Genomic DNA, 20,557 nt, shown 5'->3' with positions numbered 1-20,557 from the left:
ATTTTTTTTTATTCTTATTTTCACAAAAAACATAGTAACACTACATAAAAATTGTAATTTGAAATTACAAATTTATCTTTAAAGAACTATAGCTGTAATTTTTTTAGTTAGCTTTAAAAGATGGCAAACTATATTCTACAGGTTTTTCACTTCTGACATATGATATGCCATAGGGCCCTCTCACAATTAATAAAAGAACTTAGTTATAGTAACTAATATCATCAAATTTATTTTCAAAGAGTATAAATGTATAGATTGGCAAATCCTCTAACCAACATTAGAAATATATCTAGAAATATGAGCCAAAACATTGATGTTCCTTGTCAGTACACTAATAAAGGCTGCTTTCAATCACAATTATAAAATACCAATGAGACATGAGTACAGAGACAATGTCGTGAAAGTTAGAACAAGCTGATGGATAATGAGCTGATCAATAGTGTGCCATATCATTTATGACAAATTTTGCCTTAAGTGTTTTACATATATGGGCAAAAAAAAAAAAAAAAAATTGTGCAGTTCTACCAACCTTGTACTGTCAAGTTGGTTTTTGTTTTTCTGTTGTGAATTCACCAGGACCAAAATGTGTTTCCTCATAGCAGTTGGAAATCTTTTGCCTCAATACAGAATTCATGGGTAGTAAAATTGCTAACAGAGTCTTTTGGAAGTGTTCAGTTATATATTATTTAAATTAAGTATAATCATATTTCAAGAACCAACTAGCCATCCAGTATCACTATTCAGTGAAGTTTTTTTGATCCAAATTGAAATGAATCTATTCTGCTGGAGAGTAAAAACCTACCAGATGTCATTATAAAAGAAGAAATAATTGATGTTCAGTTGTCCTAATAAAGAGAACCAAGTGGTCCTTAGTTCTCTTTTTTACCATTTTAGCATTTAATATGGGTCAGAAAACTGCTAGCTTGGGGGGGGGGGGGAACACACTAATAGATTAACAATAGCTGCTGGCAGAGATGAAAGTGGTTCTTACTACTTTCACCTCTTTTACAGCTGTCAGTTGCAGGCTCTGAAAAAAACGATAAGTGTTTGCCTTTTTATTTACATAATTGTTATTTTATATTGTACTTAATATGTAGTCTTATAGTTATAGTTACGCTGGTTATTTTAATTTAGATAAACAGTTTTTGTAGATATACGTAATACTTAATAACCGTTATTTCGTTCGAATCTTGCAGCCATTGTTTTTGTATATAGTGGTAGGGAATTCAAATTTTTAATTGAGATAGTTAGGTAGCTCTAACGTATAATTTATAGAGTATTACGCTTCACTGTTTCTATTAGATAGCGTAGTATTGACATTTAATTAATTTAATTTATTGATTTTATTAATTTTTTTTAAAGTATCATGCCCCAAACTAGAGCAGCAAAGCAACGGGCACAAAGTGGCAGGAGTGCTGTGACTCGGGGGAGAACTGAGGGGGGGCGATTCTCCAACGCATCACAGCCTAAAAAAAAATGTGCAACTTGTGAAATGTTTGCCGAACTCTCTGGAACAGAACATGACATTGCAATGGGGGATGTCTTTGTGTGTGCGCGGTGTAAGGAAATCAAGCGACAACTCAGCATTGTTATGGGCCAATATGAGAGTTTGAAGGACAGGGTGGATGCCCTCAAAAGATCTAAATTGAGGGGCCCATCAGGCTCTCAGCTGCCCACATCAATGCCAGAGCTTGCACTTGGTCATCACGCAACACAGCGGCAACCCCCAAGGCAGAATGCTCTGGTCCCTCAGGAACTAGTAGTTGTTGGAGACTCTATTGTCAGGGAAACGGGAAACATGCTTTGTAAAAAGGATAGGTGGAACAGGACCAGATCCAGGGTATGTCTGCCAGGGGCAAAGGTTGATGACGTTGTAGAGCGGATATCATCTTTTAAGGGCACAAAAGGTGATGTAGTTGTACACGTTGGCACTAATGATATTAGGAGTAGGAGACCGGCAGAATTACTTAACAAGTACAGGTCACTGTTGAACAAAAGCCGAGAATTGGGGTTGAATTTGAAAGTGTCTGCAATTCTGCCCAGACACGATAGGAGGGAGTATATGATGAGAGCCTTGTCGACAATTCGGCCCTGGAAAGATTGTGCAAGGCTCAAGGGGTAGAATTTTTTTCAGCCTGGACTGTACTTGTTAACAGGAGAGATTGCTTCTACAGGGACGGGATACACTTAAATAGAAAGGGTGCAAGAATATTTGCTGATGCTATCGAGGCAGTGTTAGGTGGGTCGGAAAACTGCTAGCTTGTGGGGATACAAGGACTAATAGTTTAACAGTAGCCGTAGGCAGAGGTGAAGGTGATTCTTGCACAACTTCTATTAGAATAAGTAGCGACATGGAGCGTGGAGTGTTGGGGATTTCAGGGACGGATGGCAGTCATCTTGAAATAGGTGGGTATATGGGATGTGTTAGGGTAACTAAGAATAGGAGTAGGAGCATGTATGCTTGCATGTATACCAATGCTAGAAGTATAGTAAATAAATTTGATGAATTTGAAGTGTTGGTCAAGACATCAAAGGCGGATATTGTTGGGATAGCAGAGACGTGGTGTCACAAAGATATAAGGAATGCTGAACTGGAATTTGGGGAGTACAATGTGTACAGAAAGGATATACAGGATAGAAAGGGAGGTGGTGTTATGCTGTTAATTAAGAAAAACAAAATCAAAAGAAGTGCATCCAGTTGATAAGCACTGCAAAAGCAAAAATAAGAGTAGGAGTGTGTTATAGGCCTAATGACTCGAATGAGTACAATGAACAATTGTACAGAGAAATAGAGTGGGCTAGTAAATCGGAATGTCTTATAATGGGGGATTTTAACTTCCCAGATATTGACTGGAACTTGTGGGTTGGTCACTCACACACTAGTCAGATTTTGTGAATTTATTGGATGATTGTTTTCTGCAGCAGCATGTTTGAGAGGCAACCAGAGAAAGTAATACTCTTGATCTGGTTATCAGCAGTGATCATTCGTGTATTAAGAATTTGCAGATAAAGGAACCACTAGGTGGCTGTGATCACAGTGTACTGATATGGGATTTACTTAAAGATTTAATTACCATCGGGGGTAAAGGAAAGGGTTTTTGCTTCCGTAAAGGTGAGTACAGCGGTCTCCGACAGTTTTTAAATTCTGTACAGTGGGATAAACTGACGATGTTACCAACAGTAAATTCTAAGTGGGAAGCATTCAAGGAATTAATCGTGGATGCTACTAAAAGTTTCATACCTATTAAGAAATATTGTTCGAGGTTTAGGCCTAAATGGTTATCTAATGAACTAATGAGACTCGTAACAGATAAAAAAAAAAAAATTCATAGGATGCATATAAATTATCAAGCGACTCAGAAGCCTATGGCAGATATAAGCTAGTCTGTAATCAGGTGACAAAGGAGGTTAGGCAGGTGAAGGCAGATTACGAGAAATCCTTGGCAAAAGATGCTAAGAAAAACAGCAAGGATTTCTTTACTTATATAAATACTAAAAGGAACGGGATGAATCTGATTGGTCCACTTGACATTGTTGGTTCGACTGTTGATGATCCTGCTCAGATAGCAAACAAACTGAATGAGTATTTTGCATCTACATTCACACAAGAGGAATTATTAAGGTTTGAAAAAGGCAGAAGGTTATCAAATTGTAGCAGGATACTTAATGATTTTGGAATAACTGAAAGCAAAGTGGAGGAGAAATTGTTGAAGTTAAACATAAGAAAAGCACCTGGGGTGGATGGGATCTATCTAGTTATATTAAAGGAGGCAGCAAAGCAACTAAGCAAACCCTTAGCCATAATTATGAGAGTGTCCTTGGACTCAGGGGAGGTTCGCACAGACTGGAGATGGGCAAATGTATCCCCAATTCACAAAGGGGGATCGAAGGGTGACACGAGTAATTACAGACCAGTTAGTTTAACAGGCGGGTAAAATAATGGAGTCGCTGGTTAAAGATGCATTGCATCTTGTCATCTAGACAAGACTGCAGCAATAATTCAGACACAGCATGGGTTTCTTAAGGGAAAGTCTTGTCTGACAAATTTGATAGAATATTATGATGTGGTTAAAAAGGAACTGGATGCAAAAAATAATTTTGATATCATATATTTCGATTTCAAGAAAGCTTTTGACACTGCGCATTGAAGACTATTGTACAAATTGGAGCGGAATGGTATTAAGGGTAAGTTGCTACAATGGATAAAAGGATGCTTAAGTGGGAGAAGACAGAGGGTGGCAATCAATGGGTGCTGCTCTTCTTGGACTAATGTTATTAGTGGAGTCCCACAGGGTTCGGTGTTAGGTCCACTGTTGTTTTGTATGTTTATCAATGATATTGATGAAGGTATATCAGGCTTAATGTCGAAGTTTGCAGATGATACAAAGGTTGGCAGGGTTGTTAATGACAGTAATGGCAGTGTGCTACTGCAACAGGATCTAGATAATTTGGGCAGATGGGCTAAGAAGTGGCAACTGAAGTTTAACCTTGACAAATGCAAAGTACTGCATATGGGTAGAAGTAACCCCAGAGAAAAGTACCAACTGAGTGGTACTACACATAAGGTGGTAGAAAATAAAAAAGACCTGTGAGTAATTGTGCAGTCAGATATGACGTTTACGGAGCATTGCAGACAGGCTGCCAGGACAGGTCATGGGGTTTTGTCAATGATATATAGGAATTTAGCTAGCAGGAAAAAGGAGGTGATTATCCCTCTGTATAAGGCAATGGTCAGGTCACGCCTTGAGTACTGCGTACAGGTCTGGAGGCCTCATTTTAGGAAGGATGTAGATTTACTTGAGCGTGTACAGAGAAGGGCAATAAGTTTGGTGAGGGGAATGAAGGGATCCTCTTACCAAGAGAGGCTTAAGTTCTGCAAATTGGAGTGGCTGGAGACTAGGCACCTGCGCGGTGATCTGATCTAAGTGTATAAGGCCTTGAATGGGTTGAGCACGCTGAATTTAATGGGATCCTTCCACTTGTTCAGATTACGAACCTAAGGGGGCATAAATTCAAATTAAGAAAAGAGAGATGTAGAATAGATGTGCGGAAATTTGCCTTTAGCCAGCGGGTGGTTAATTGCTGGAACAAACTTCCATCTGTCATTGTGGAAGTTGATAGGTTGAATAAATTTAAGGAGGAACTGGACAGGCATTTGGAGAGGAATGGTGTGTTTTTTTTTTTTTTTTTTTTTTTTTTGGCTGATGCTGCATAAGCTCATACACTTGCTTTCTTTCATCACATGCCACTACTACTACTTACACTGCTTCTATTGAAATGAGCAGCAGCCTGGAAAACAATGAGCAGGGGATTGCTGGGAGTCACTGCACAACAAGTAAATACATGGGTTATGTTAGGGTAGCTAAGAATAGGAACAGGTGCATGTATACTTGCATTTACAGCAATGCTAGGAGTTTGGTAAATAAATTTGATGAATTTGAGGTGTTCGTCAAAACATCAAAGGCAGATATTGTTCGGATATCAGAGACATTGGTTAACACAGATATAAGGAATGCAGAAGTTTGGGTAGTACAATGTGTATAGGAAGGGAAGAGGGTTTGATTATTAGTTAAGAAGCACAAAATCCAAGGAGGTACAGCCAGTCGACATGGGTAGACAGAGCAGTGTCGAGTCAGTTTGGGACATAAGCACTGGGAAAGCAAAATTGAGAGTAGGAGTGTGTTATAGGCCTAATGACTCTGAGTATAATAAACAACTGTACAGAGAAAGAGAATTGGCAGTAAATCAAAGTGTCTTATAATGGGGGATTTTAATTTCCCAGATATTGACTGGAATTTGTAGTTGGTCACTCGCACACTAGCAAGGTAGCAAGGAGCGGCAGTGCGTAGCACACGCTTCTTGATTAGACCGGGGTTTGAACCAGTCACCACCAAATATGGAACATGCGGAAAGGTTGGGGAATGACCACCGCATATCCCGGAGCAATATGGCCGTAGTTGCTAATGCTCCTAAAAACCAAATAGCAAGTAGCAAACCAGCAAGGCTTTTGTGGATTTATTGGATTTTACAAGATTGTTTTTTACAAAAGCATGTTCAGAAGGCAAATTTGGCAGTAATACTCTTGATCGGATTAACAGTAATGATTCTTCATGCAAGAGAATCTGCAGCTAAAGGAACCACTAGGTGGCAGTGATCACATTGTGCTGAAGTGGGAGTTACTCAAAGAGGTAACTACTGGCAGTGGTAAAGGGAAGGGTTTTGCTTTCATAAAGGTGACTATGGTGGTCTGAGACCATATTTAATTCTATACAGTAGGAATAACTGATAGTGTTACCAACAGCAAATTAAAAATGGGAAGTATTCAAAGAATTAAATTTGGAAGCTACTAGACTTTTCATACCAACTAAGAAATATTGTTCAAGGTTTAGGCCTAAATTGATGTAGTAGTGGCATGTGATGCAAGAAAGCAAGTGTATGAGCTTATGCAGCATCAGCCAAAAAAAAATCACACCATTCCCTCCAAATGCCTGTCCAGTTCCTCCTTAAATTTATTCAACCTATCGCACATCTATTCTACATCTGTAATTTCTTAATTTGAATTTATGCCCCCTTAGGTTCGTACTCTGAACAAGTGGAAGGATCCCATCAGAATTCAGCATGTTCAACCCATTCAATGCCTTATACACCTCAATCAGATCACTGTGCAGATGCCTAGTCTCCAGCCACTGCAATTTGCGGAACTTAAGCCTCTCTTGGTAAGAGGATCCCTTCATTCCCCTCACCAATCTTTGTTGCCCTTCTCTGTACATGTTCAAGTAAATCTACATCCTTTCTAAAATGAGGCCTCCAGACCTGTACGCAGTACTCAAGGCATGGTCTGACCAATTGCCTTATACAGAGGGACAATCACCTCCTTTTCCCTGCTAGCAAAATTCCTATATATCATTGACAAAATCCCATGACCTTCCCTGGCAGCCTGTCTGCATTGCTCAGAAAACTTCATATCTGACTGCACAATTACTCCCAGGTCTTTTTCATTTTCTACCACCTTAAGTGTAGTACCACTCAGTTGGTACATTTCTCTGGGGTTACTTCTACCTATATGCAGTACTTTGCATTTGTCAAGGTTAAACTTCAGTTGACACTTCTTAGCCCATCTGCCCAAATTATCTAGATCCTATTGCAGTAGCACACTGCCATTACTGACAGTAATGGCAGTAATGGTAGCAAACTGCCATTACTGTCATTAACAACCCTGCCAACCTTTGTATCATCTGCAAACTTCGACATTAAGCCTGATATACCTTCATCAATATCATTGATAAATATACAAAACAACAGTGAACCCAACACCGAACCCTGTGGCACTCCACTAATAACATTAGTCCATGAAGAGCAGCACCCATTGATTACCACCCTCTGTCTTCTCCCACTTAACCATCCTTTTATCCATTGTAGCAACTTATCCTTAATACCATTCAGTATTTGTACCAATGTTAGATGAACTAATGAGACATGTGGCAGAGAAGAAAAATGCATGGGATACATATAAATTAACAGGTGACATGGAAGCCTATGACAGATAAGCTGGTGTACAACGAAGTCAAAAGAGCGCTTAGGCAGGCAAAGGCAGATTACAAGAAATCTTTGGCAAAGGTTGCAAGAAAAATAGCAAAGAGTTCTTAACTCTGTAAACTCTATAGTTGATGATCCTGCTCAGATAGCTAACAAACTAAATGAGTATTTTGCATATATATTCACACATGAGTTATTCAGGGAGGGGAATGCCAGATGTGAATTAAACTCTGGCAGTAAGTTTTTGATGATTTTGTAATAACTGAGAGCAAATTAGAGGAGAAATTGTTGAAGATAAACATAAGAAAGGCATCTGGGGTGGATGAGATCTATCCAGTTCTATTAAAGGAGGCAGCAAAGGAAATAAGCAAACCCTTAGCCATAATTATTAGAGCTTCCTTGGTCTCAGCGGAGGTACCCATGGATTGGAGGTGTGCAAATGTGATCCCAACTCGTAAAGTTGGATCAAAGGGTGACACAAGTAATTACAGACCTGTTAGTTTAACACCTGTTACAGGGAAATTAATGGAGGCCCTGGTTAAAGAAGCACTGCAGGATCAGCTGTACAAGACTTCAGTTATAGCTCTGAAACAGCCATGAGTTTGTTAAGGGGAAGTTTTGTCTGACCGGTTTGATTGGATACTATGATGTGGTCACAAAGGAACTGGATGCAAAGAATAATTTTGATAGAATATATTTGGATCTTAGAAAGGCTTTTGATACTGTTGCATATGGAGGACTGTTGCACAAATTGGAGCAGTGTCGCATTGGAGGCAAATTGCTGGTATGGATAAAGGGATGGTTGAGTGGGAGAAGACCGAGAGTGGTAATCATTGGACACTGCTCTTCGTGCACTAATATAATTAGTGGAGACCCCCCCCAGGGATCAGTGTTAGGTGCATTGTTGTTTTCTGAATTTATGTACTTGTTATGATGAACTGAAGGCAACAAATGAAGAGCAAGATAAACACTGACAACCAGAAAATTGAGTATACTGAGTTATGCTAAGCCATTAGAAAGAGGTTCAGAGAGGACATAAGATTTAATACAAGAAAAGTAGAACAAGCATTAAGGGAAAACAAAGGATTTAAATCAGCAGCCATGAGCAGTAATACAGAAAGACAAATGATACTGAAACTGAAGATTAGCGATGGTGTACTTTTTGATAGCAGAGAAGGCATAACTCAAATAGCAGAATTCTACTATATATAATTATACAAGGAGCAAGGGAATGATGCAAACAGTGGGGAAGATGGACTGCAAATTAGCAACACATATGACAAACCCAATATTCTTCTGATTAGGCAGAACAGGCATTGAAGAATCAGAAAGCCCCAGGGGAAGATGAAGTTACTGTAAAGTTGTTAAAATTGGGAGGAAGAGACGTAACACAAACTGGCAAGGCTCTTCACAAAATGCATTAGAAAAGGTGTGATGCCTAAGCAGTGGAATAATGCAATCATAGTTTTACTGCATAAGAAAGGAGATAAATTGGAAAAGACCAGTTAGCTTGTTATCCCACATCTACAAGTTGTTCACAAGGGTCATTACTAACAGATTAGAAAGAATACTTGATGAGAATCAACCGAAAGAGCAAGCTGACTTTAGGACAGAATTCTCAACTATAGATCACCTTCACATAATATCACAGCTAATGGAGAAAGCAAATGAATATAAAACACCATTATGCCTGGCATTTGTGGATTATGAAAAGGCATTTGACTCCATACAGCATAAGGCAATGTTTCTGGCATTTGAAAGACAAGGGCATAGATACCCCATATATTATGATTTTGAAGAAAATATATGAGTACGCTACCTCCTTTATTAGACTAGACAAAGACAGTAGCAAATTTAAAATCAAGAAAGGAGTTCGACAAGGAGACACAATATCTCCGAAGCTGTTTACTGCTCCCCTTGAGGAAGCTTTCAGAAGATTAGACTGGTCGTCGAAAGGAGTCAATGTGAATGGAGAGTACCTAAACCATTTAAGATTTGCAGATGACATTGTGGTCATAAGCCACGATCCCTAAGAATTAGAGGAAAATCTTAATCAGTTATGCACAGTTAGTAAGGATTTTGGACTAGAGACGAATATGGCTAAAACAAAAGTAATGATGAAAAGGTATGCCACAAAAAGGGACATAATGATTGAAGGAGCAGTAATCGGAAAGGTGGAGTCATATGGTTATCTGGGACAAGTTATTATATAATAATGATAAATGGCTGTAAGTCAAGAGAAGAATAAATTTTGGATGGATAGCATTCAGGAAATATAGTCACATACTGAAGAGCAATATCCCAGTTTGTCTGAAACGTAAAGTAATGAACCAATGTATACTCCCCACCATGACTTAAAGAAGTGAAACTTGGGAACTCACCAAAAGAATGGAATTGAAGTTGAGAACTACACAGTGAAGAATGGAACAAATTATATTGGGAATCAGTCTTTTAGATAAGAAGAGAAACGCATGGATTAGGAAGCAAACTCAAGTTAAGGAGATTCTTATCAAAACTAAAGAACTAAAATGGTCTTGGGCAGGACACATAGCTCGAAGACATGACAGATGGACTAAGAAAATAACCGAATGGTACCGAAGAGGAGCTAGAAGAAAACCTGGAAGACAATGGCGGAGATGGATAGATGAAATTCATGAGTTTGTGGGTAGTAAATGGATGGCCATTGCACAAAACAGAAGGAACTGGTGCTGAAGAGGCCTTCATCCTGCAGTTGATTGAAAATGGCTGATGATGATATCAGGCTTAATGTTCAAGTTTGCAGATGATATGAAGGTTGGCAGAGTTGTTAATGACACTGACAGTATGCTGCTGCAACAGGATCTGGAAAGGTTGAGCAGATGTGCTGAGAGGTGGCAAATGAAATTTAACATTGACAAATGTAAAGTACTACATATGGGGAAACAGTAACCCCAGAGCAACGTATCAACTCTGTGGTATTACACTGACAGTGGTAGAGAATTAAAAGGACCTGGGGGTAATTGTGCAGGCAGATATAAAGTTTTCTGAGCAGTGCACATGGGCTGCAAGAGTAGCTCATGGTGTCTTGTCAATGATATACAGGAATTTTTCTAGCAGGGATAAGGAGGTGATTATTCCTTTGTATAAGGCAATGGTCAGGCCACACCTTGAGTACTGTATACAGGTCTGGAGGCCTCATTTCAAGAAGGATGTAGAGCTGCTGGAACGAGTACACAGAAGGGCAACAAGATTAGTGAATGGAACAAAGGGATGCTCTTATGAAGAAAGGCTTAAGTTTTGAAAATTAGTGTCTGGAGACTAGGCATTATACACCTATCAGATCACTGGTGAGGTGATCTGATAGAGGTGTATAATGCCTTGAATGGTTTGAGCATGCTCAGTGCCAATGGGATTCTTCCTCTTGCTGAGAATAATCACCTGAAAGGGCATAAATTCAAATTGAGGAAAGACAGATGTAGGATAGATGTGTGGAAATTTGCCTTTAGCCAGCAGGTAGTTGGTTGGTGGAACAGGCTTCCATCCCATGTTGTGGAAGTTGATAGCCTAAATAAATTTAAGGCTCAGCTGGACAGGTATTTCAAATGAACAGAGGGGTGAAATGGGAGTGGTTTTTTTTTTTTTTTTTTGGCGGTTGCTGCATAAGCTTGCCTTTCTTGCATCATATGCCTACTAATGCTGATTTCAACATGTCTTAATATGGAGAAAGCTTTTGATATCACATGGCACTATGGCATCCTAAGAGATATATTTCATTCTTTTGATATGAGAGACTGTTCGCCATATTTTATTCAGAACTTCCTTCAACACAAGTTTCCAAGTTTAATACGGGCAGGTTCTGTCTCAAACATGCACACAAAAGGAAGGAGTCGCACAAGGCCCTGTTCTCAGCACCACTTTATTTGCAGTACAAATAAATATTGTAAACAGCATTCCAAATACCATTGACTCGTATCTCCACACTGATGATCTTGCCACATCCTGTAATTTCCAGAATATGTGCTACATTGAGAGGCATCTGCAGATATCAGTAAATAACATTGAAATATGGATGGTATAAAATGGATACAGACTACCAGACTACAAATTTACAGCCATACATTTCTGATACAAGCACCAGATGTATCCTGAACTCAAGTCACACTTGGCCAGTCATCCTCTTCCAATTGTGAACAGCATATATCACCTAAGGCTAATTTCTGATAGGAAGCTAAACTTCTAAGAGCATGTCAAACATTTACAAACTATTTGAGTCAAGGAAATGAATATGCTCCAGGTCATCACTAATGCATCTTGGGTGCAGATTATTATGCTCTGCTCCACTTATATAGGTGCTTAATTAGATCTCAGCTGAACTATGGAGCACCTGTTTGACAGTGAGTCTTGCTCCATCCAACACTCTGCTCTTAGGATTGCCTTAGGTGCATACAGAACATCCCCAATTCAGTCTGTATTTTCAGGCTCATGAATCTCCACTCGTTATATCAGAAGAAAGATGTTTTTATTATTAATATGGTGGAAGGAAGCCTGAGGCTTATGCTGCGCGCGCGCGAGAGAGAGAGAGAGAGAGAGAGAGAGAGAGAGAGAGAGAGAGAGAGAGAGACCCATCACTAACAAAAAGAATGATGATATCTGATTAACTAATCTAATATTAAAAGCCATCCCACTCATCCTGTTTGTCCATGATCTACACTGATGGTTCTAATTCTGGCAACAAAGTGAGTGCAGCTTCTGTGTTCCCTAATACAACTGTTTCTATTTCAGTTCTGGCTGAATGCAACAATTACATTATACTGTTTGAGCTCCATGCTATTAAACTTGCCCTGTAAAATATGTCACACCTCCCACTCAGTAAAAGCAGGATATATACCATCTCAAAGAGTTCTATACAGGATATATATCATCTCAAAGAGTGCTCTCTCTCTTAGCTTTGAAAAACACCTCCTTACCTTGCAGTCCTTTATTAAAGTTCATAAGGCATGAACTGATACATCTCTGTGAGCATCAACAAACTTATCTTCTCTTGGATCCCAGGACACAGTAGCATTCCAGGAAATGAATATGCAGATGATGCTACAAAATATCCCTCCCACATAAGTTTTCTACAGAACTGGCTGGCCAGTTCTGTAGAAAATGCAAACACATAAGCTGTTTCAATTTCTAGTCTATAAAAGAAATAATCCTAGCCAGAACCCAAATAGGTCATACTTTGCTGATCTGTTTCTGCTTATAGGCTCGAAATAATCCTCCACAGTGTCTCACTGCTTATTACCGCTAACAGTGACACATATACAGGTAGCCCTCTGTTTATGATGGGTTCTGTTACTGAAGGAACTGTCACAAAAAAAAAGTTGGTGTAAAATGAACCTAATTATATAATGTAAGTCAATAAGTTACATTCCATGCCCCTCTCAAAATTTGACATAAGTAATATATTATTATATTTAAAGCCCTGAAATGAATGCTATGAATGTAAACACATTATTTTTATGAATATAAATCAATTAAATGCAATACAGTACTGTGGATTAACCAAACTAAATTTTATTAATTAAAAAGAATTAAATTTTGTATATTTACTTTGATATGTTCCAAGCCCAGACTGACTGAAAGTTTTTGTAAGCACCACTGTATCTCCCCTGCATTGAATTTTTTTTTTTTTTTTTTTTGACAGTGGCATAATGCATATTTCAACTTTTACTTCATCAGAGATTTTTACTTCTCTGCTGAAGTCTCTCGTTGAGGATCTTCCCTTTGTTTTTTTTGAGGAAAGAAGGCAGTGTTGACTTGATTTCCTCTTTGAGAATCTCAGAATAAACGGCCAATGGAATTTCACACTTCACTTCCAGTCATGGTCTATCTCTCAGAACTCATCAGTGAGGGCCTCTTATGGCTGAAAAGATGCATTGTAGATTACTTGTACTCATAGATTTTAGAGGATGCTCTTCATCTTTTTCTTTCTCCTCATCCTGTTGGCTTAGTTCTTTAGCCAATTCTTCAAAGTCTTCATTGTAAAGCTGGCTATCCAATGGCTATCCAACAATTCTGTTACATCTTCAGCTGCAACTTCATCCAATCCTGCCTCTTGCACCAGCCTGCTAATGTCTTCAACAATGCTCTCCACTGACTCTAATCCTGCGAAGTTGTTCATAAATTGTGGGAGAAGTTTGTGCCACACTCCATTCAAACATTCATTGACACTTCCTCCCAAGTGGCATTGATTTACTAATGCCCTTCAGAATGTCAAATGAGTGCCAATAATCCTTGATAGTTTTGTCTGACCTATCCACTATTTCCATGAAGGTTTGGCAGAGGTAAATAGGGTTTAAAGGTTGCTATTACTTGCTGGTCAGGTGGTTGCAAAACTGAAGTGGTGTTTAGTGTCATGCACACAACACTGATGTCTGGAGATATTCTAACTTCAGCAAGGTTTGCAGGATGGCCAGGGGCATTGTCCAAGAGAAGAAGAGCCTTGGCTTGTTACCAATTCTCTTGAAAAAAAAAAAAAAAAAAAAAACAGAACACAATAGGCAAAAATAGTTTGTGTACCAATCCAAAATAGTGTGAGTTACCCAAGCTCTGCTGTTTCAATTCCAGTAGACTGGCACCATGGCTTTGTTTGGGGCCTTGAGAGCATGTGATGTCTGTTAATGTTACACCAACATTGGTTTTAATTTTAAAGTGCCAGAGACATTTGTGCCCATGAGAAGTGTTAGCCTGTTTTTTTGTAGCCTTGAAACCTGGGGCAGACTGCTCTTTGTGGGCAATGAAGGTTCGTGATGAAAAAAAATTTCTTCCAATAAATCCCAGTTTGTTAAACATTAAAAATGAGATCAGGAGGATAATTACCCTCTTCTACAATGGATTGAAACTCTGCAGGAAATGCTGCACTTCCTGCCTCTCCACTTTATTTCACACACCAGCACTTACTTTGAGATTTAAATTGCACAAACTATCCCTTTGCTATCTAAAAATGTCTCATCACCATCCTCTGTTTTTTTTCTCAAGTTCTTTAAAAATTGACTTTGTTTTATCAGTAATAATAGCTTGAGCCAGCGGAATGTTTTTTTTTTTTGAATTTAAGTCATCCACTCACAATGACAATTTCTCCTTTTTTTTCCTCTAAAAGTTTACTTCTGCTATAACTTGCTTGCATTGCACTTACTGTTGCATTGACTGTTTTATTTTATCTGCATTTTTCATTACGGTACTTGCAGCTGATGGATACAACTTCATACTTTTGCACTCATTAATACATGTTTAACCATCTTCCATTCTACAAATTACCTCCATCTTTTTTTCCAAAGTAATAGATCTACATGACTTTTTAGTGACATTTTCACATTCACTTGGCTTTACTGAACTTCTCTTACTGGACATGGTGGCACTTATTTTATTAATTTAATGAGCAGTTTTTAAGTAAAATTCACAAATTGACACTGTAGAATAGTGGCCCAACTGAGTTCCTCTCATCTTATCTCTGCCTCCCCCCCCCTGATGATTGGCTTAGATGGTAGATAGGGATCCTGTGGTGTGCTGGAAATTTCTAACCCCTACCCTCTTTCTGGAAACTACATAGTTCCTTCTCCCTTTGTGAGATTTACAACCCCACAAAAGTGAATTCCATTACAGTATCAGAAAACATCTGCTTCTGTTTGCCTGGGCTGCTTCTTCTTAGGGTAATGTCGAATTGTCAAGTATTCTAGAATTGTCTTCAACCTTCTCAGATTCTCGATAATTATAGAAATGTAAAATCTTCGACAGACATTGAGCAGGGGACTGTCATTACCTTAAGAAGCAGTCCAGGCAAAATTAAGCAGATGTTTGTTGGAAATAATATTGCTGTAAAATTGCTAGTGGAGATGATCCCTACCCAGGATGTTGTGTAAGGAAGGAGAGAGGGGGAAAAGAAACACAAAGGATGCTGAAATAAGTGCACCCTGGCTGAATTTTCCATGTCATCTTATTGCCCAAATGCTGCTATCCATTGTGGATTGAAGTGTGTGCTGCTCTACAGTTTATAGCCATTGTTGGTTTAATTGTTGCAAAATTCTTAAATTTAACAATCAGCTTGTGCAAGCTGGCTTCATCTCATTTCTGATTAACTGTGCTGTTTCTTTGCATCATATCTGGTATTTATAGTTGCACGTTTTTGAAATTTTTTATAGTATTTTTTTTTTTTTTTTTTTTTTGATATTGTTCTGCTGATTTTGAAACTGTCATTGTGAATTGTTGCAAAACAAACCATCATAAAACAAGGGGAATAGCTCTCATCTCTGAACCAAGGGCTACCTGTACTTGAATTTATTTTGCTCAACATTCCACATTCAGTATCTTCTCAGATCTATAAGAACCTTTGTCACTTAGCTGCATCATTGGTAATGACACAAATCTCTGAATTTTTTTTTTTTTTTTTTCCCTAGCTGAAACAAATTAAATTGTATGACCACTGGCTCCCCTGGCAGTTATCATATGTGGCCTCAGTTACTTTGGTAGGTGCAATATTGCCAAAGTAGCCCCTTGTGCCAAAAATTCCTATAAATTAAGATTTGTTTGAAATTACTATATCAAAGGCAGTATATTATTTCATTTCCTTCTATTTATAATTTCCCACAATTTGCTCCTTTATTTGCTAGTCATCAGAAAATTCAAACAAGTTTTCATATTTAGATCACATAACTTCTTTGGGTTTTCTAATGACCACCAAACAAGTTTTTTGTTAAGATCATAAGTATGGTAGAGCTCAGTAAGAATAATTATAATTAAATAGATTGAATTATTTAATTTTATATTCCTGAAATTAATATTGCTTTTTTTTTAGGGCTGAAGCTTTGCAAACAATAATCCAGCTGATGGCAGAAAAAGAAATGTTTGAATATTGGCAGAATACTTTTAAAGTTCATAATTTAGATTGGACAATTGAAAAAACGAGAATAGTTTTAGCAGCTTGGCAAAGAAAGTTTACAGAGGTATTTGATATTCATTAAACATGGTGTTATAATTTTAAACAACCTAAAGAAATCCATAATTACAAAGGTACTTACAATAAAACTATCATATAAATATATAATGATAGTAATAAAATTAACCATTTAAAACTTCATTGTAGCTCTCAAAAGTGAAGCCATTCTTTGTTAATAGCATATTCTACTATTAGCATGCCACTAATAAATACCAGAGACCAAACAGAGTCAGAATGGCATATTGCTGTAGTGACTAGATGTTGCACAGGTTCCCATTGAAAAATAATTCCTATTAATACTGAGATAGTGCATTTTCAAATTTGAAATTTTTTGTGAATAAGTTTCCAATATTTTTTGGTCTTTTAAATGATAAAATTTAAAGTAGAAGCTTGAAATATAATAAATTATCCCAGGTCATTCTTGGATTTTAACAATTTGTCATAGCAGTGCAGAGTGTGAGAGAATATTTAAACAGGTTAAAAAAAAAAAAAAAAAAAAAAACGCCAGCATTTGTATCCCTTAAACACCACAGATGTTTATTTTTATGTGAAAAATTCTTGGCTTGGACAACGTGAATGTTAACGCAATAATTGTCATCTCTACTCTCTAAGTCAAACAATTGACAATCAAATTAACATTTACAGGAACATTTATAACTTGGCCCAGAATTTCATATTTGCTGAAACTATGTCTTAGATTGAATGGTATACGAGGAGAAATCAGTCACTTGGTCACTAAATCCAGTCGAGGCAGATGAGGTGGAATAGCAGGATAAATGAAACCGTTGCTCTTTGAAAATGTTGGAACTGCATCATTTTTGAGAGATGCTCGACAAGTATTACAATCCTTCATAGTTGTTACATCTGCATTTGGAAATTCTAAGAGAAGTAACTGATAACTTCCTCCCATTCACAATTTTACATCATTTTCACACCATAATCTATCACAGATATCACAAACAGCTCCAAATGTATTTTTCAGAAACTTTCATTCAAATTCTTTATAGGAGTTATGGTCATGTTCAGCATTCTTGTAAATGGTTTCATGATTGACTACTGTTGAAACTGCTGGAGGGCTACAACATGGCAGTTAAGCTGAAATATGATTGTTTCTATTTATGATTCATTCAAAGCTAGTTGTTGCAGAATATGTCTAACCAGTTCAGAAATCTATTGAAAATCGTGGTAATTCATTTGAACTCAAATCTTCTAGATCAAAATCTTCCAAAAGTTCATGAATATAATTTCATGATGTTGACAGCCCAGCTTCTTGATGAGAAGTTGTAGAAGGTTGATGTTGATCAAAATCTTGTAGTAGATTTTATTAAACTCTGCATTTTTTTTTTTTTTTTTTCCTCTGTTTTTGAACTCTTTGTTTTGTCAACATGGGAGGTTTCTTTGGTGCTTTGAAGCTTTTATTCTTGCACAGTATGTTCAGTTTAGCTGAGCTGGAGTTTGAGCCATCTTAAAGATGCTCATGTAGGTTGTAAACTTTTTTTTTTTTTTCAACACTTAAAATTAAATTTGATATTTTCACAATTCAATAGTAGATGGCAAAAAAATAATTAAGAGTTTTTAAAATCGAACAGCTAGAACTCAAGTTATGAACAATGTAATGTTTTATGCTCAAGCTAGCTACTTACTGTATCGAATCAACATTAGTGACTGGTGTAGGAGAAGCGAGGCAGAGTGGAAGCAGATAAGCCAGTTCAAGTTCAGGGACTAATTGGGATGACTTCAGCATTTCTGTCTTATTTTCATTACCAATCTGTTTCACTTCAGTCCAAAAAATTTAGTAGTTGCCGACAAGATGTTTTCACATCAAAAAACTGAATTCTTTCTAGTGAAGCTTTGGAAGTGCTCTTCAGAGCTATGTCTAATTTAGCAGATTGTTGAAATCAGAATTTTGACTTGCTATTTCTGAATAGGACAAAGTCTGCAATATTGTTTCTTTCTTGAAGCAATTGGAATCAGCTGATATCTACTAGATTATCAAAACAGAAATCCATAGACTGAAAAATGTTAAGTACACTAGGTGGTAAATACTCTCATGACAGAATTTTAATATGAAATTTGTATTTTTCCAGTAAAATTTAATTTCTAGTGCGGTGTGGACTAAAACTCCTTCTTTCTTCTTGCTTACAAATGGCTGATCTCCAGTCAAAAGTTGCATGTGCATTTACTGTGTTTAATTTTACCTGACATAGTATTTTCCAGTCAAAAATCAAAATCTTCAATTTCTTTTATTTTGATATGCCACATATGTGAAATGGAAAGGACAGAAATGATGGATCGTCATGAGTGCAGCTCCTCAGGATACTTCTATCTCTAATTGGAATATTCTAATTCATTTGATATGAAAGATCCTTTGTCTCTTCCTGTGATTATTCCATCTTGCTAACCACGTTGCACTGAAACAAATAACTCAGTGTCCTCTCTGCAGCTTAAAATGTTGCTGAGATATGTTTGCTATCCATGTGCAATTTAACTAGGTAGAACATTATCAGATGGTTCTTTTTAAAACCACTTATTTGCATACCAGAGTGAGGCACATTGCATGTACCACTTTGCCTGTTTGCATCAGTTTCTTGTTATCAGTTAGTTACATCAGTCACAAGGCAATAGCATTGGGTAAATTATGAGAGAAACTGCCCCACACTGTACTTCAATTGGTCGTGGCATTTGGTTCTCTTCTTAGATATATTTTTTTTTTTACTAGTTTGTTGAACAAACATTTAAGTAATGTTTCCTATTATTTTTATAACACAACTTGTTTAGCATATACTATATTACTTGTCACATTAAGTTAATATTGAGTGTGCTACGAATATTAGTATTACCAGTATGATGATATTGGTAGTACTATCCCATGAATAAAAACTAATATATAGTGAATATATCTGAGAACAGTATTTTTACCTGTATCCTGTTTAATTTTTTTTTGTTATGTTTTCAATTATGCTTGAATATTTATACAACCTACAGAAACTCAAATAATATAGTTGGTGATTAGCAATGCTCTGATGTTAAAACTTATTCAGAACAAAAGACATTTTGGTAGGTCAAAAAAAAATTTTTTTTTTTTTTCTTTCCTTTGATATGAATGAAAATTTGTATTTTAATGTAGTGTGTAATATTGTATCTTATTGTGTGTTCCAATAACTGTAATGAATATAAGTAATAGAACAAAGAGATACAGATAAAGAGCAAACAAGTATATGGAAAAGAGTAAAGGCACAAAAGAAACCACTGTATACATTAAAAAAAAAAAAAAATGCATTGTGAAAAATAGAAACAAATAGAAAAAGTATATTGTCATGTAATGCACAACTCTGGTGTTGTAATCAAGCATCAACAACCAAGATTACCTGAAAAGATGGCAATGTAAAGTTTGTTTCTGACACAGAGTACATGTCAAGAAATTAAAAGTAAAACAGGATTAAAAATTTTTTTTAGTAAATTTAGAATAAACTTTGAGGTTAAGGCCAAAACAGAATATCTGCATGGGAGGATACAAATAGTAGATATGTTATTTGTGGTTGACATGATAACAGAGTGACAAAAAAGAAAAATTCGCCACAAGAGACAGACAGAAAGCCAAAATGAGTCAAAACAATACAGTGGAAGTATATGAAATGTAGAAGATGATAAACATCAAGCAGCAGATTTAAAGTATGTTTAAACTTTACAATTCTGAATAGCCAGATTAATACTGGCTATCCAGAATGGCAAAGTAAAAAAAAATAATACACAAAGTAGCAAAAGAAAGATGCTGAAATTTTAAGGAAGGGGGGAAAAAAGTAGGCTAGGAAGAATATAGTTTCATGTTAAGCCATTAGTAAACCTAATGGCTCACAAGAAACAAAAATAAGGATATAGAAAAGTGAGAAGTAGAGGAAATATAGAAAAAAATGGGAAGACCCAGTCATTTCAGAGTTGCAAATCCTGTTCCTTTAGATATAGGATCTTTAACGGGGTTCTGAGAGTACGAATCATGGATTTAAAGCCAGTTATTTGTACAGGAAACCCTGACTTAAGTAATACTCACTGGCAGAAATTCAA

General features: G+C 37.0%; 1 protein-coding gene across 2 annotated transcripts in view; it reads left to right on the top strand.

Annotated features, from left to right (window-relative positions):
• ptc (protein patched) overlaps positions 1-20,557 on the top strand; it is a 396,675-nt gene that overhangs the window by 119,720 nt on the left and 256,398 nt on the right. For both annotated transcript variants that reach the window (XM_090385655.1, XM_090385656.1), the window contains exon 9: positions 16,355-16,502. In XM_090385655.1, the coding sequence (XP_090241781.1) occupies positions 16,355-16,502 (148 nt within the window). The remainder of the gene's footprint in view (positions 1-16,354; positions 16,503-20,557) is intronic.

This window comes from Mastigoproctus giganteus, chromosome 12, assembly GCF_048544385.1.
Source record: "Mastigoproctus giganteus isolate SK-2022 chromosome 12, ASM4854438v1, whole genome shotgun sequence".
NCBI classification, from domain to species: domain Eukaryota; kingdom Metazoa; phylum Arthropoda; class Arachnida; order Uropygi; family Thelyphonidae; genus Mastigoproctus; species Mastigoproctus giganteus.
The sequence above is the reverse complement of the archived record's forward strand: the minus strand, read 5'-3'. Positions and strand labels throughout refer to the sequence as shown.